This window comes from Ranitomeya variabilis, chromosome 1, assembly GCF_051348905.1.
Source record: "Ranitomeya variabilis isolate aRanVar5 chromosome 1, aRanVar5.hap1, whole genome shotgun sequence".
Classification (NCBI taxonomy): Eukaryota; Metazoa; Chordata; class Amphibia; order Anura; family Dendrobatidae; genus Ranitomeya; species Ranitomeya variabilis.
Genome location: NC_135232.1, coordinates 1,023,154,100 through 1,023,171,856, shown reverse-complemented (window position 1 = coordinate 1,023,171,856; position 17,757 = coordinate 1,023,154,100). Strand labels below are relative to the sequence as shown.

Here is a 17,757-nt window from a genome sequence, read left to right as displayed (position 1 = left end):
TTACCGTATATACTCGAGTATAAGCTGAGAATTTCAGCTCATTTGTTTAGGCTGAAATTGCCCCTCTCGGCTTATACTCGAGTCATACCCAGGGGTCGGCTGGGAAGGGGGAGCGGCAGCTGTGTAATAATACTCACCTGCTCCTGGCGTGGTGTCCCTGGTTCTCTGGCTCTGACAGCTTCTTCCTGTATTGAGCGGTCAAATGGTACTGCTCATAACAGTAATGAATATGGACAGCCGCATATTCATTACTGTAATGAGCGGTACCATGTGACCGCTGAATACAGGAAGAAGCTGCCGGCACCGGAGAACCAGGGACACCGTGCCAGGAGCAGGTGAGTTTAACGCAGTGTGCGATGTTCACCTGCTGCATCTTCCCCGTGCTTTGCAGTGACGCTCAGGTCAGAGGGTGCGATGACGCGATTAGTGTGCACGCCGCCCTCTGCCTGAACAGTCAGTGCAGAGGATGGGGAAGACACAGCGGCACAATCGGTGGAACGGGAAAGGTGAGTGTCATTTTTTTTTTTTTTTAATCGCAGCAAAAGCATATGGGGCAAATGTCTATGGAGCATCTTATGGGGTCATGTGCAGCATTATATGGGGCAAATATCTGTATGGGGCCATGTGCAGCATTATATGGGGCAAATATCTGTATGGAGCATCTTATGGGGCCATAATCAGCATTTGTGGAGCATTATATGGGGCAAATGTATTTATGGAGCATCTTATGGGGCCATAATCAACATTTGTGCAGCATTATATGGGGCATATTTTAATATGGAGCATCTTATGGGGCCCATCATAAACTTTATGGAGCATTATATGGGGCGTATTTTGTATGGAGCATCTTATGGGGCCCATCATGAACGGTATGGAGCATTATATGGGGCTCCTGATTCAATATGGATATTCAAAAACACTTAACCTACTGATGTCTCAATTAATTTTACTTTTATTGGTATTTATTTTTATTTTTGAAATTTAACAGTAGCTGCTGCATTTTCCACCCTAGGCTTATACTCGAGTCATTAAGTTTTCCCAGTTTTTTGTGGCAAAATTAGGGGTTACGGCTTATACTTGGGTGGGCTTATACTCGAGTATATACGGTAATAAGAAGCATTTCCCACATGTCTACTTTACATCAGCGCAAGTTTTGAAACCTAATTTTTTTTTTGTTAGGAAGTTAGAAGGGCTAAAAGTTGACCAGCTATTTCTCAGTTTTCAAACTAAATTTACAAAACTATTTTCTTAGCAAACCCATCACATTTGAAGTGACTTTGAGGGGTCTATATGACAGAAAATACCAAAAGTGACATTATTCTAAAAACTGCACCCCTCAAGGTGCTCAAAACCACATTCAAGAAATTTATTAACAATTCAGGTGCTTCAGAGGAATTAATGGAATGTGGAAGGAAAAAATGAACATTTTTATCCAAAATTTTACTTTAGACCCAATTTTTATATTTCTACAAGGGTAGAAGGAGAAAATGGACCCCAACATCTTGGAAAATGTTGACCTGGTACGATTCGGGCATCATCAGTTTCATAAGTACTGGGACCATCACCTTCCTGACAGCCAAACATTACAGTCATGATGACTACCTCCTGAAACTGAAGGAAGGTCCCGGTATTGCTTGCAGATCAAAACTGCACGAAATCACTATACATTACCATCTCCACTATGTCACAGACATTTTTTTGTACCATACTTTAGCTTTTCTTATTGCACTGTATGGTTTGAGGACCTGATCTGAGAGATCTACACCTCCAAGTACTTAGTATAAATCCAGTACACAATCTGGCTTTGGGACTTGTGTTGTGGTACCTCTGACAGTGACAAACGAGCTGTTGTCATGGTGTATTGTGGTCAAGATTAGGACATCCCTCTTGTCTTTATACTTGCATTGGTTTCTGCTGTCGCCCTTTCTCAGCAGTTGCACAATTAGTGGCTTAGTGAGGCCTCTCTGATTTTTTCACACAGTGCCACATACAACTGTACCTCTGACAGAGAGGGTCTTGAAGAGTGGGATGCTGGTGTAAAAGTTATCTATATAGAAGTGATAACACCAGTAGCGTAGCTACCAGGGGGGCAGAGGGGGCGGTCGCCCCGGGCCCTGTGCTCTGAGGGGGCCCACCTGGAGCTACGCCACTGTCAGGGCCAGCGTTAGGGGCCCCTGCCTCCGGTCAATGTTTATCTTTAATTTCCCCTGCGTTTGTACTGTGTATGTAGCTAAAGTAACATGCACGGTACAAACGCTCACAGGGGGTCAGCAGAGAGAAGGAAGAGAAGGCCTCCAATCAGAGTGCAGGGAGTGAGTCATGTGATCGCTCTTCTGCAGTCTGTGGAGGAGAGGGGGAAGGGAGGTCACTCACCACTCACCCAATCCTGGCTGAGCGCGCTCTGCTTCAAAGCTCCTTTGCTGCAGAGAAGTGATCAGCTCCAGCAGCAGCAGCAGCCGGGGACGCAGGGAGACTCTGCCTCTGACCTGAGCTCACTGCCTACACATGATGTCTGCAGCATCTGACTGGGAGGAGCAGCCCCCAGGACCAGAGGACACTCTCCACACAGCATGATGAGTATCTTGGCACATGTCATTTGCTATTTCATATGTCTGATCTGTTGCCTTGAATACATACATACAGGCACAGTATATAAAGCAATGAAGGTTCTTAAACTTGTATATCTTGTTTATCCTGCAATCTGGACAGACACTGAACACTGACATGTGATCGATAAGTGTCTTGGCACATAGTTTATTTACTGCTGATTAGCTTATGAGAAGGAGAATGATTATTTTCTTAAGTTTGCGAGCGGCTGGAATCTTGCAGGACGGCTTTTACATGTGGGAGCCTGTCACCATATAAGGGCCGGCCAGCATCTGTACGCCCTCACATAGTGTTCTAGAATGCTGTCTATGTCCCCAATCCTCTATGCAGGGCACAAAAAAGAGCTTTTATTATACTCACGGATGGCACAGTCCGGGCGTCACTAGTAGTGTTGAGCGATACCTTCCGATACTCAAAGATATCGGTATCGGATGGTATCGGCCGATATCCCAAAAAAATACCGGATATCGCCGATACCGATACCCGATACCAATGCAAGTCAATGGGACACAAGTATCGGAAGGTATCCTGGATGGTTCCCAGGGTCTGAAGGAGAGGAAACTCTCCTTCAGGCCCTGGGATCCATATTCATGTAAAAAATAAAGAATTAAAATAAAAAATATGGATATACTCACCCGTCCGGCGGCCCCTGGACCTTGCCGATGTAACCGGCAGCCTCCGTTCCTAAGAATGAGGAGTTTAGGACCTTCGATGACATCGCGGCTTGTGATTGGTCGCGTGACTGCTCATGTGACCGCTCACGCGACCAATCACAAGCCGCGACGTAATCGCAGGTCCTAAACTCCTCATTCTTAGGAACGGAGGCTGCCGGTTACATCGGTAAGGTCCAGGGGCCGCCGGACGGGTGAGTATATCCATATTTTTTATTTTAATTCTTTATTTTTTACATGAATATGGATCCCAGGGCCTGAAGGAGAGTCTCCTCTCCTCCAGACCCTGGGAACCATACACTGGGAACTTCCGATTTCCAATATCACAAAACTATCGGAACTCGGTATCGGAATTCCGATACAGCAAATATCGGCCGATACCCGATACTTGCGGTATCGGAATGCTCAACACTAGTCACTAGTCTTGATCCGGCGCCATCCCTCTTCCTGTGATCACTGTCCCTCTTCGTGTGGAAGATGCTTCCTACATCATGCATTCAGTGTCCTCTATCGCACTCCTGTGCAGGCGCACTTCTCTTTGCCCTGCTGAAGTCAGAGCACAGTATTGTAGTGCGCATGCGCCGGCTTTATTTCCAGGTAATCAGCGCCCTTTGGCCTTTCCCAGCGCATATGCACTACAGTACTTGGCTCTGCTTTCAGCAGCTCAGAGAGAAGTGCGCCTGCACAGGAGCGCGATGGGTGACACTGTGTGGATGACGTAGGATGTGTCATCCAGATCAAGCAGTAATGGAGGATGGCGATCTTAAGTCAAGACCAGCTATGCCTTGGTGAGCGCCATTGGTGTGTATAATGAGAGGTCATTTTTATGCCTTGCGGAGGGGATTGGGGACACATTTACAGCCTTCCTTATAGAGGCTGCCTATGGGAGCTGCATTATACTATATAGTGTTCCTATGTGAAGGGCATTATACTATAGGGTCTGCCTATGGGGAGTGCATGATACTATATGGAGGCCTATGGGGAATGTATTATACCATATTGAGGACTATCTGGTGTATTATGCTATATGGAGGCTATCTAGAGGGCCATCATTCAGTGTGGAGATTACAGCGACGGGGCCATCATACAGTGTTGGAGCCAGTTTGGGGGATATTAAGGGGTCAGTATATACAGTGAGGGGGCATCATACTGTGTATAGGGGAGCTGTACAGTGGGGGAGAATCGGGACTTTATTAAATGTAAAGTGGGCACTTATTGTTACAGGGGAACTCGGGTTACTGTGACTATCAAAGGGGCACACACAGAGGGCATTATTACTTTCTAGGGGACAAAATGTGGGCAGTGTTTTCTAGGGCACTTGCACCCGGCATTACTATATTATAGAGGGGTGCTTTAGAATTTAGAGGGCACAGAGAACCACACAGCAGGTGCAGTAATAGGGACACATACGGCAGCAGCGACTCAGTATTGGGGTATCAGGTGCAGTAATAGGGACACATACGGCAGCAGCGACTCAGTATTGGGGTATCAGGTGCAGTAATAGGGACACATATGGCAGCAGCGACTCAGTATTGGGGTATCAGGGGCAGTAATAGGGTCACATACGGCAGCAGCGACTCAGTATTGGGGTATCAGGGGCAGTAATAGGGTCACATACGGCAGCAGCGGCTCAGTATTGGGGTATCAGGGGCAGTAATAGGCACACATACGGCAGCAGCAGCTCTGTATTGGGGTATCAGCAGGATGAGGAGGCTGGGAATAGATAGTGATAGGGCTGGAATGTGAGAAGTGAAACGTGTCTTTGCTGTATTTTCTGCAGATGAGTTGTAGCTGGAAGAAGTTGTCATGTCGGTCTGGGCCAGATGGAAAAGACAGGAAAAATGAACAATTCTATCAGAAAGAACGTCAGAGGTAAGTCATTATCTGTAACTGTGCAGTGATCTCTTATATGTTCTGTAGGACTGGTATTTACCACTGACCATATGGCGGTAATATCAGTGTTGGTCTTTATATAGAGATTATCTTCAGTAACAGCGCGGTCATCAGCTGAGGTTCTCCTCCACTATTAGGGCGCATCACCGAATTGTAATGAAGGTTACCTAGTTAGGGGCCCACTCAGAAGCTTCGCCCCCCCTGGACCAAAACCCTAGCTACGCCTCTGGATAACACTTATCCAGCAGTGGGTGCAGCAATTCCCACACAATTTTCCATCTTACCCCCAGGACAGGGTGGTATTCAGGGGGGTCAATCTGGGTGTCCTACCCTTTGTAGACCCTAAATCTGAGGGTGTACCATCAGGTACTCTCGCACAGCTTGTACAGTTTAATTTCATACCTCTTACTGGACAGGTGTTGTCAAAATTGTAGCCTCCCTTTGAAATGAGAGATTCATCTATACAGATGTACCTTTGGGGGTTGTATGCCTCAGCAAATTTTCTGCTGAACTGTTCAACTAATGGCCGAATTTTATATAGACCATCAAAGTGGATCGTCTCGGTGAGCACACTGTGCCTTATCACTATAATGTAAATATTTTTGGATTGCTTCATGGCCATACAGATTACCGGTGTGCAGTAGAGTATATCGGTACTCCAATATTCCCGAATCTCTGGTTTTCTGACTATGCCCATACAGCACAATCTCTCAAAATGATATAATTTCTGCTGAATTTACAGAAGTCCATCTGGCGTATGATGATGTGGGATTTTGGGTGAAAAATTGATGAGCATACAAATTTGTCTAGGCCACCATAAAATGTATTATTTCCTTGCTGAGAAAAAAATTTGAAAAAGTAAATTTCAGTGAGGCCTGTAACATCAAATTGGTTTCCTGGGCTGTCCATGAAATCCAGAATAACAGGCTGATAATTTTTTGGGGTGGAGTCCACATGGGATCGAATACTGAATGGGTTGCCTGGGGCCTAGGGCGCCTCACTAGAAGAGGAGGAGGGTCAAAAATAGAGGAATGTGGGATCTTCCTCACTGCCTGAATCCGTGTTGGAGGGAAGCAAAGCATATGCACCCTCTGGTGAGTAGTGTCTTTTTGAAGAATTGGCCAGTTTTATTTTATTCTTCAAAACAATGGGAATGTGTGTGTAAGTGGTGCTTTTACACATGTATTGTGTGGGGCTTGTGTAAGGGGTACTATTTATTATGAAAAGCAGAGAGAAAAAAGTAAAAGGGAACAATTTAGAAAAAAACATTTAGAAGGAAAAAAATTAAAAATCTGTAGATTTTAAGAAAAAAAGTTTGCATGAAAAAAAGAATAACAGTGATGTTCACTACGCTACTGCTCTATCTATGAAGTTACTCGGAGGTAACTATTCTTTTTTTTTTTGCAAAAGAAAAATGAACATCACTAACACTGCGACGTGCGCTCCCCTACTGCACTAGCTATACACTGTGTTCCAAATTATTATGCAAATAATATTTCCTCATATTTTCTCTAAATTACCTATCTGAATTGCAGTCATTGTTATTTTCCAGTCATCTACTATTCTAGTATAATTGCAATGTTTTGCAACAAACTGCCTATGAAAACAGGATCTTTTAAAAAAAAAATAAACACTCAAAATGCATGTTCCAAATTATTATGCACAGCAGAGTTTTCAACCTTTTTTTTTATTTTGAACAAAAAAATGGTCAGTTGTGAAGTTATAAGCATTATCAGCTTATTACAAAATGAAATCAAACAGTTTTCAAGTGAAAACTTTATTCTAGGTGATGTTACATTTGCACATAGGACCTCTTGTTCGAAAGAAGCTTCTGAACTCTTTTTGGATGGTTTCTGCTTCAATTGTTTTGCATGTGGACAGAATACCCTCCCAGAGCTGTTGCTTAGATGTGAACTGCCTCCCGCCATCATAGACACTCCTTTTGATGATGCTCCAGAGGTTCTCAATGGGGTTGAGGTCAGGGGAAGATGGTGGCCACACCATAAGTTTGTCCTCTTTTATGCCCATAGCAGCCAGAGATGCAGATGTGTTTTTTGCAGCATGAGACCGTGCATTATCATGCATGAAAATGATCTTGCTGCGGAAAGCACGGTTCTTCCTCTTGAACCATGGCAGGAAGTGTTGTTTTAGAAACTCCACATAGATTATGGAGTTCATCTTTACCGCTTCAGGGATCATAAAGGGGCCGACAATCTCTCTCCCCATGATTCCAGCCCAAAACATTACTCCACCTCCTCCTTGTTGGCGTCTTAGCCGTGTTTTCATGGGGTGTCCATCAACCAGCCATCCTCCACTCCATCCATCTGGACCATCGAGCGTTGCACGGCACTCATCAGTGAACAAAACAGTTTGGAACTCAGTCTTCATGTATTGTGTGGCCCACTGGAGCCATTTCTGCTTGTGTGCAGTGGATAGAGGTGGTCGACAGGATGGCTTACGCACAGCTGCAAACCTCTGAAGGACCCTGGATCTTGTTGTTCTGGGGACGTTGGAGGCACCAGCAGCTTCAAAAACTTGTCTGCTGCTATGACAAGGTATTTTTGCAGCTGCTCTTTTAACCTTACGCAATTGCCTGTTGGAAAGAGTCCTCAATTTTTCCTTATCAGCACGCACATGTGTGTGCTGGGAATCAGCTACATACTTCTTGATTGTGCGATGATCACGATGAAGTGTCTTGGCAATGTTGATTGTAGTGATGGCTTGACCTAAATACTCCACAATTTGTTGCTTCTCAGCAGCCGACACATCCTTTTTCTTTCCCATTTTTGGCAAAAAATGTAGGCTGCTTAATAATGTGGAACAGCCTTCTTAAGTAGTCTTGTCTTTATTTGGACACACCTGCCAAACTAATTTGCACAGGTATCTGCAATTGCTTTCAGTGATATAAAGAGCCCTGACACACATCACCATCAATGAGTTTAAATGACAAACAAAAAAATTCTAACCTTATCACTCCTAAACTCTTTGTGCATAATAATTTGGAGCACAGTGTAAATTTACTCGGCGATAACTATTCTTTTTTTTATGAAAGAAAAATGGATGTCACTAACACTGTGACCTATGCTCCCCTAATGCATTATCTAAGATGTTACCTGGCGTTAACAATTCTTTTTCAAAAGAAAAACGCTACTATGTAAGAACTATTTAAAAAAAAATAGAAATTCGGACATCACTAACACTGTGATGTATGCTACTCTGATATGCTACCTCCCTACTAGTGATGAGCGAGTATAGCATGCTTGGGTGATCTCTGAGCATTTGTTAGTGTTCGGAGATTTAGTTGTAATCGCTGCAGCTGCATGATTTACGGCTGCTAGACAGGCTGAATACATGTGAGGAATGCCTGTTTGCTGGGAATCCTCACATGTATTCAGGCTGTCTAGAAGCCGTAAATCATGCAGCTGAGGCGAGGAAAACAAAATCTCCAAGCACTAACAAATACTTGGAGATCACCCGAGCGTGCTCGGGAAAACCCGAGCAACGAGTACACTCGCTCATCACTACTCCCTACCCATAAAATTACACTGTACTTACTACTATAGTTTTTTTTCTAAAAGAAAATTGGACGTCACTAATGCTGCGACGTACGCTACTCTAACTAGATATAAAAAAAAAGTTCAGACTCTGAGATCATTAGCGATACTGATCAGAGAGCTGCAGCACAAGATGCCACGCACAAAAAAAGTGTGCCAAAAATAAATTTGGGAGTGGGGGAGATTGAGGGACCTGGAGGAGGAGCTGGAATGGTCATTGGAGAACTGCTGCTGCTGTGATCACAGATCGGTCACACAGCATCCATCACTCAACACAGATCACAGGAGGCACAAATTGCAGGAGGTACAGGAGGAGATAGATCACAGGTGGATGGCATTGGCCACCAATGATTTTTCTCTCACTCAGGTACACAGACGGGGTATACAACCGTTCTGCACGCCAAATCTGAGGTAAAGATGGCGTGCAGAGCAGTGATCGCTATTTTATTCATTGAGATTTCTGTGATTGGTGCTGCCTAAGGCTACTTTCACACTTCCGTCATGGGGCCTCCGTTGCAATCCGTCGTTTTGGGCAAAAAAGGGATCCTGCAAATGTGCTCGCAGGATGCGTTTTTTGCCCATAGACTTTTATTAGCGACGGTTTGCGACTGATAGCCACACGTCGCATCTGTCGTGCGACGGATCCGTCGTCACAAAAAAAGTTCAATGTAACTTTTTTGTGTGCCGCGTCCTCCATTTTCGACCTTGCATGCGCGGCCGAAACTCCGCCCCTCCTCCCCAGACTGCAGAATGTGTTGAAAAACTTCATCCGCTGCCCACGTCTTGCAGTAATTTCACAACGTCCGTCGGTACATCGGCCCGACGCATTGCGACGGGCCCGTACCGACGGAAATGTGAAAGTAGCCTCAGATAGTACCAATCATAGCATGTTTCAAGTTTTTGTTTTTGTAACTTTATTGTGACACCGCTGTGATTGGCTGGTCAGAATTGAAGAGATAGCCTACTATTAGAGACAGCAGCCATCTGTATCGCACGGTGACCGGAAATACCGGTGTCATATAAATACTTCACTTTGCGGGAATGCAGCTCCCGCAGAGCAGTATATATATGGCGCATGTCGGGAAGGGGTTAACACAGGCCACAAACATTTAATTACAGAAGGCATCTGACATGGCACTACTTTCTGATCAGCCATGTCACAACCATGGAGTTCTACTCCAAGGTCCCAATGTATACCTCAACAGCAAATGCACCCATCATCTCTACGACCCCAAATAAGTCAGAAAAAGCCCGTAGCTCCTAAAAATATGGACAAAGAAATCCACTGTGATCACAGAATGATTCAGGTTCTGCTTTTTTTCTTACAGTTCTGTTTCCGTTCCTGATTCCTCTTTTGAAGAAACTGAATTTTTGTTTTCTTTCGAAGAGCGTCCTCGACTTTTTTCAAGATGCTATAACAAGAATTAAGAAAAGCAGGCACAAAGGAGTTCACACAGTAAGTGAATATTTAGCTCAACTGGTATATGCAAATTGCCTCTTTTGAGAAAAAGAGGACTTTACTCTATAGCGCCACCTGTTGGAAGTAGCGATCCTACAAGTCACAATCAACCCTTTAACGAGTCGTGCAATATGACTTAGGATAAAAGCCAAATCAGTATCTCAATTCGCAGACACGGTGTTTCGGGCTATTGGCCCTCGTCAGTGCGAAGCATGAGAACTGATTTGGCTAGGTGAGAGGCTCTGGAGTGGGGTCTAAGGGGTAACGTTTCTCCATATGGAGAGTTTCATACCATCTCTGGCTTGTCAAGGTAAGGAGGCTTATTCGCTGTGCAATGCTCCTCTGAGAATTTAAATATGCAAATTGCCTCTTCTGAGAAAAAGAGGACTTTACTCTATAGCGCCACGTATTGTAAGTAGCGATCCTACAAGTCACAATCAACCCTTTAACGAGTCGTGCAATATGACTTAGGATAAAAGCCAAATCAGTATCTCAATTCGCAGACACGGTGTTTCGGGCTATTGGCCCTCGTCAGTGTAATGACCAGAGGTCCGAATAAGATCCAGTGAGTCACAAACCAAGACCAAGGCAGAAAAAAATGTAATAACCAGAGGTCCGAATAAGATCCAGTGAGTCACAAACCAAGACCAAGGCAGAAATTTCCAACGGTATTTACTCAAAGGCAAAATAATACAAGTAATATGGAGAATATTAAGGCAGATGCACCCCAAAGATACACTAGCTCAGCAGCAGCTGAAATCACTGTGCCACTCCAAGGTCTCCTGAGAACTGTATGCTACAACAGACTAATAAGAAATTTACCTAACAGGGCAACTGAAAAACAGGAACAAGTGTAAATTGAATGTAGTGTTGTCAAGGGAGCCCCTGGAACGGCACACTGAGTATAACTTCACAACTCTAATATAAGATACACCTCTAAGTAACAATTAAACACTCTGAGCAGAGATACCCGGGTATCTATAACTATTGGTACCGTATCCTGAGATAGATCTCCCCTCAGGCAGGAATCTGCACAGGCTGCAGCCAGTCCATATCTTCAGCGCCAATAAGTTACAGCAAGCTCCTCTTGTCTTGTCGGTCGATGCCAAGCCCAAACGCCGGGGACTTAGTTAGTGGCCTAACGATGTTGTCTCTTCTTCTGTAGCTCCTAGGAATGCTTCCACAACAACCCGTCCGTCTCTATATCAGCAGTCTGTCCAAACTTGTTTCTCCACTAAATGCACAGGGATTCCACAGACTCTCAAATACGTAGTGGGTTTGCAGTAAAGTTTCAGTCTTTCAAAATAAAGGTTAGCTGCAGCAAGCAAAAACCACAGGGTCCTAGTGCCCTCTCAGTGGGGCTACAGTTCACCCTCTTACATGCCACCCCACTAGAGGTTGGCGTCCTCGACATACCTTCCCACTCAAATTCATCTTGAGCATATCGCTGAGGCGGTATTCCTGCCGTAGATCGTGTAGTTCTCCTGAGTCCTACATCAGCAGGTGCAACCTTAGAGGGAGCTAAAGTCTCTTCCGTGGTCGTGTTAGTGGGCGCAAGTGGAGTTGTCTCCTCCTGCGGCTCGATGTCCTGTGATACAGCGTCAGGCCCAAGCAGTTGACCTGATGCACTCTCCTCAACAACATCCTCCATATCCCCAACATTCTCATCACCCGAGGTCAGATCGGTCACAGGGGGCAAATAAGCAGGTGCAGGAGTAAGCACACCATCAAACTCAAGATCGGTCACAGGGGGCAAATAAGCAGGCGCAGGAGTAAGTACACCATCAAACTCAAGATCATTCAGAGTTCCCGCCCCTTGGAACATGACCTCTGGCTCTAGGGGGGTAGGCGCCGAATCTTCAAACCAGCACCGTTGTAACATGTTACGATGGAAATTACGGGTTGGCCCCCCCTGTCCCCACCGGTTCGACCTCGTACACTGGAATCTCAGGGTTCACCTGTTTTTTTATCAGATACGGTATCGCCTCCCATCGGTCACTCAGCTTTCCTGACCGTCGTTTTGTCCTCACCAACACTCTGTCTCCCGGAGAGAACAGCTCTGTTTGTACAGGTCGCGTGTCCCTATGGACCACCTGGCGAAGGCGGTCGCCCACCACCTGATGCACCACCCTCAACCGCCGCCGATGCTCTCGTACCCACTCGGATGCAGTCCGAGGGGGGGCAGAGGAGGGATCTGGCATGTTCAAATCCTCAATGTCTCGGCCAGGTCTACCAAACATCAACATGTGTGGTGAGTAACCAGTAGTACTGTGCACCCTATTATTGTAAGCCCACATCAATTCGGGGAGATACTCAGGCCAGCACGTCTGTTGCTGACTCTCTAAGGACCTCAACATTTGCAACAAGGTCCGATTAAAACGCTCACACGCCCCGTTACCCTGAGGGTGGTAAGGCGTTGTTCTCGACTGCTCGATACCATAGAGCTGGTGCAACTCTTTCATCAGCGTCCCCTGAAAGCAGGCCCCTTGATCTGAATGTATTCTCTGCGGACACCCGAACACTTGGAAGAAATGTCGGCACACTGCCTCAGCCGCCGACTTGGCCGTCTGATCTCTTGTCGGCACCGCTACAGCATACTTGGTAAAGTGATCTGTCATCACCAGGCAATAGGAGTACCCTGACGTAGAGTACCCTATCAACACGTAGTCAATCATGAGTAGCTCCAGTGGAGCTGAAGTCTTAATAGACTGTGTGGGAGCCCGCTGCTCAGGGCTTTTGTTGAGCCCACAAATTCGGCACTGCCGACACGCGTCAGCCACCATCCCTCCCAACTCAGGGCAGTAGAGGACTCGCTGCAACCACTGAAGTGTCTTTTCACTTCCAAAATGGGCCCCCTTCTCATGCGCCTCACGAGCGACCACTGGACCCATCCCCACAGGAATTATCAGTTGGTACCGATGCTGCAGCTCCGATGGCAGGTACACCTTACGATACAAAAGACCTTGTTCCACACACAATTTATCCCATTGTCGAAGGAGTTTCATCCCTTCCATGGACAACTGAGCCTTGTCCTCTGCACTGGGCCAGGCCTTGTTTTGTACCCAACGGCGCACAAGTGCAACGTCCGGACACTCATCCTGGACTCTTGTCCAATCTGAGGATGTTTTACCCAGGACACAGGGCATCCCGGTGGCCACCCCACTTGAGTGTACCACACTTTGGAAGATAGGTATCTGCCCCAAAGCTGGAGTTTCAGTATCCTCAAGTTGTTCGTCAACATCTTCCCCTGATGACCCAAGGGGCACTCTTGACAATGCATCTGCATTGCCGTTTTCTCGACCAGAGCGTAATTTAATGCGGTAATTGAACTTGGCTAGTCTGGCGACCCACCGCTGCTCTAACGCTCCCAGTTTTGCATTCTCTAAGTGAGCTAGCGGGTTGTTATCTGTCATGACTAGCACCTCAGCTCCTGTTAGATACTCGGCGAAGCGTTCTGTCATTGCCCACACCAGGGCCAGCAATTCCAGCCGGAATGAGCTGTAGTTAGCCGGATTTCGCTCTGAGTCTCTTAAAGATCTGCTGCCATAAGAAATCACTCGCTCTCGGCCGTCCTGCACCTGTGCTAGTACTGCCCCCAACCCATGGAGACTACCGTCGGTATACAACAAAAAAGGGGTGTCAAACCGGGCGTAGGCCAGCAATGGGGCACTCGTTAGGGCGGTTTTCACTTCATCAAATGCCTTTTTCTGTAGGGGCCCCCATGGAATGGGGCGATTTCGAGGACCCAGCGCTGTCCCTCTCAAAAGTTCATTCAAGGGACTCACCACTTGTGATAATTTAGGCACAAACCGCCGATAGTATCCTGCTAGGCCCAGGAAGGCCCGCACTTCTCGCAGGTCACAAGGAGGTGGCCACTCTTGTACCGCCTTGATCTTACTGTCTAAAGGTAGTATCCCGTCCGGGGTCACCAGATGCCCCAAATATTCAATCTGGTTTCGTAACAGTTGACATTTTTTTGGCTTTATTTTCAGGCCGTAGCTCTTGAGCCGCCGGAGAACTTGACGCAGCTTCTCCAGATGATCTTCAAATGAGGTTCCAAACACCACAATGTCGTCTAGATATATCAGGACTGATTCAAAATTTAGATCGCCCAAGCAATGTTCCATCAGGCGTTGGAAGGTTCCCGGGGCGGTAGTGAGGCCAAAGGGCATCCGGTTGAACTCAAAGAGCCCCATTGGCAAGACAAACGCCGTCTTGGCCCGATCTTTTTCAGCCATTGGGACCTGCCAGTACCCGCTTACCAAATCCAACGTTGAGAAATACTTGGCCCGACCCAGGGCCGACAGGGATTCTTCAATACGGGGTAAAGGATATGCGTCCCGTACGGTGTGGGCATTCAATTGTCCACACAAAATCGGAGTGTCCCATCCTTCTTGCGGACCAAGACTACAGGGGCCGCCCAGGGACTTCGGCTCTCTCGGATCACTTGGTTGTCCAGCATACTGGCCACCATGCTCTTCACCTCTTGATAAAGCGCTGGAGGAATTTGACGATATCTTTCTCTAATGGGTGGAGTATCCCCCGTTGGAATCTCATGCTCAATCATCTGGGTACACCCGAAGTCCTCTCCATGTCGGGAAAAGGTCTCTTGATGTTCCCACAAAACTCTCTCCAACTGCACGGGGGTCAGCTTCTTCCGATCCACTCCCATCTGCTCCATGATCACATGACCATTCCATTCCTCCGTAGGAGGCTCAGTCCGGCCTACCTCGACCGCAAAGGTCCAGGACGACTGTTGGTCTGGTCGCAGTTCGAATCCTGCATTTTCCGGCACCTTTTCTGCCGGCACGAACAGTTCAGCCAGTATGGTTCCAGCGGGAATTGCAACAGCTTCATCTAAAACATTGATGCATCGGACCGGCACTCGTCCATTCTTCACAATCGCCAGAGACCGGGCCACATGTACCTTGGCAAATGAGGAACCCTCTCGGGCGGGCTCAAGTAGCACTTCAAGCCCATTCAATCTCTGTGCAGCTCCCACAGGCAGCATTAAGAGTTCCTCTTGTCTTGGTCCCAGCAGGATCGGGGCCCTCGATGGCACTCGGACCCGGCCCACCCGGCCACCTGGGACCGCACTTTTCGGTAAGTCGCAACTCAGCACTAGACGGTGTAGAATTCTCTGTGTGGGTCAGTGTCTTCTCGCACGGGCCCAGTATCGGGGTCCTTCACTGGCATACATCTGGTGATTCAAGTCTCGCAGCACGTTCATTCCGAGCGTCACTTCCATCCCTCTTCTAGGGGGGTGATCCACCAGTACTACCCCTTTCTGCCCCAGCTCTTGACCAAACATTTTTAGTTGCATCCACATGATTCCCTTGACTGACAGTTGACCATTATTTGCGGCGGTCAGTCGTATCACTCGGCCATCCTCTGGAATCACTAGTCGACTGAAGTATCTCTCATATACTTCTAGTGGCATTATAGTACATTCGGATCCCGTGTCAACCAAGCACCTCATCTTCCGCCCTTCAAACTCTGCTTCTATCACTGGACTACATGCAAACAAATCTTGCTCATTCCGTCGAGGGCTTTGTGTGGGTGGGGCCGCTGCTGCTTGCCCTCTCATGGCAGCGGCCGGAAGTTTAAAGCCGGCGATGGGGTTTCTGGGGCTGCAAGCGTCCGGCAGTAACGAGAGATGTGTCCCTGGCGCCCACACTTCCAGCAGGTGATTGCTCCTCGTGGACGAGGGCTTGACTCATTCTGATAGGACGACCTGGCCGTCTGTGGGGTCACCGTTCCAGGGGGTGGGGCAGGAGGCCCCCGTGAGGGGGTAGAGGCGGGATCAACTGTCAGTTGAGACAATTTCAGCTTCAACTCCTTCACCTCAGCATGCAAAGCTTGTACCACGCTCACCTGCCCCTCTCCCCCTGACCCTGATGACCCACCTTCCTCCAGCTGGGCACTGTTCACTGACCCCTCGGGCACATGGGCAGATTTCTCTTCTCTTTCCACTGCAGCTCGGTAAATCTGCCAGAAGGATAATTCTGGTGCAGCCCGGGCCATTTCCAACAGTTTGTCCCGGAGAAGTCTATTAGCTAAACCGGTGATGAATTGATCCCGGAGCAAGCGGTCTACCTCCCGGAACGCCCCCATGGCCACCTGGTCTAGTCGCTGCATCTCATTCAGCGTCTCTTGCAAGATATTAGAGTACTGCATCAGGGACTCACACTCTCTCTGGGGACGATTAAAGAATAGGGACCGAAGCTGGGCCACACGCGCTCGGCCCCCAAACTCCCCTCTAACAGTTCCAAAATCTTTTCTAACGTATCCCTCTCTGATTCTGGGCGCACCATCACCATACGCCTAATATCACCCTCCAGTGCATTTAATGCCAGCTCAGCGCGTAACGCGGGGGTCAAATTACACATGCGCAGAATACTCCGGATTCTCTCAGCCCAATCTTGCAACGCCATATTGCGCCCATCGTATTTCAGCATGTGCTGAAGTAAAGCTCCTACAGGCACATACCCTCCCGGAGTCGCCGCGGCTGCCAGGGGAACCCCAACCCCCGAGGAGGATGCGGATACAGCGGGGTCATTTCCACCCTCGCCCCCGTCCATGACAAACACTGGATCCTGCCGACTACGCCAAAAATGTAATGACCAGAGGTCCGAATAAGATCCAGTGAGTCACAAACCAAGACCAAGGCGGAAATCTCCAACGGTATTTACTCAAAGGCAAAATAATAAAAGTAATATGGAGAATATTAAGGCAGATGCACCCCAAAGATACACTAGCTCAGCAGCAGCTGAAATCACTGTGCCACTCCAAGGTCTCCTGAGAACTGTATGCTACAACAGACTAATAAGAAATTTACCTAACAGGGCAACTGAAAAACAGGAACAAGTGTAAATTGAATGTAGTGTTGTCAAGGGAGCCCCTGGAACGGCACACTGAGTATAACTTCACAACTCTAATATAAGATACACCTCTAAGTAACAATTAAACACTCTGAGCAGAGATACCCGGGTATCTATAACTATTGGTACCATATCCTGAGATAGATCTCCCCTCAGGCAGGAATCTGCACAGGCTGCAGCCAGTCCATATCTTCAGCGCCAATAAGTTACAGCAAGCTCCTCTTGTCTTGTCGGTCGATGCCGAGCCCAAACGCCGGGGACTTAGTTAGTGGCCTAACGATGTTGTCTCTTCTTCTGTAGCTCCTAGGAATGCTTCCACAACAACCCGTCCATCTCTATATCAGCAGTCTGTCCAAACTTGTTTCTCCACTAAATGCACAGGGATTCCACAGACTCTCAAATACGTAGTGGGTTTGCAGTAAAGTTTCAGTCTTTCAAAATAAAGGTTAGCTCCTCTCCAGAAAACGTTAGCAACAAAAGGTCTCTCCAGAGTTGAACAAAAGGTTAGTTTTTCTCCAGGAAAACGTTAGCAACGGAAAGACTCTCATAAGCTTCTTTTTCTCCAACACACTCGCAGTAAAATCCACACACAGTCCAGTCTCTTTCTATATCACAGCAGCTTCTGCCTTTTCTTCCCGCCTCTCTCTCTCAGCTCTCACTTCCTTGTTTCACTTTACACACGAGACACCAGA

The 17,757-nt window shown here is 47.2% G+C and overlaps 1 protein-coding gene across 1 annotated transcript in view; it reads left to right on the top strand.

Annotated features, from left to right (window-relative positions):
- The window catches only part of LOC143793012 (cytochrome P450 3A24-like), a 101,656-nt gene that overhangs the window by 53,386 nt on the left and 30,513 nt on the right, over nucleotides 1–17,757 (top strand). The window contains exon 8 of the mRNA XM_077279564.1: nucleotides 10,054–10,181. Within this exon, the coding sequence (XP_077135679.1) occupies nucleotides 10,054–10,181 (128 nt within the window). The remainder of the gene's footprint in view (nucleotides 1–10,053; nucleotides 10,182–17,757) is intronic.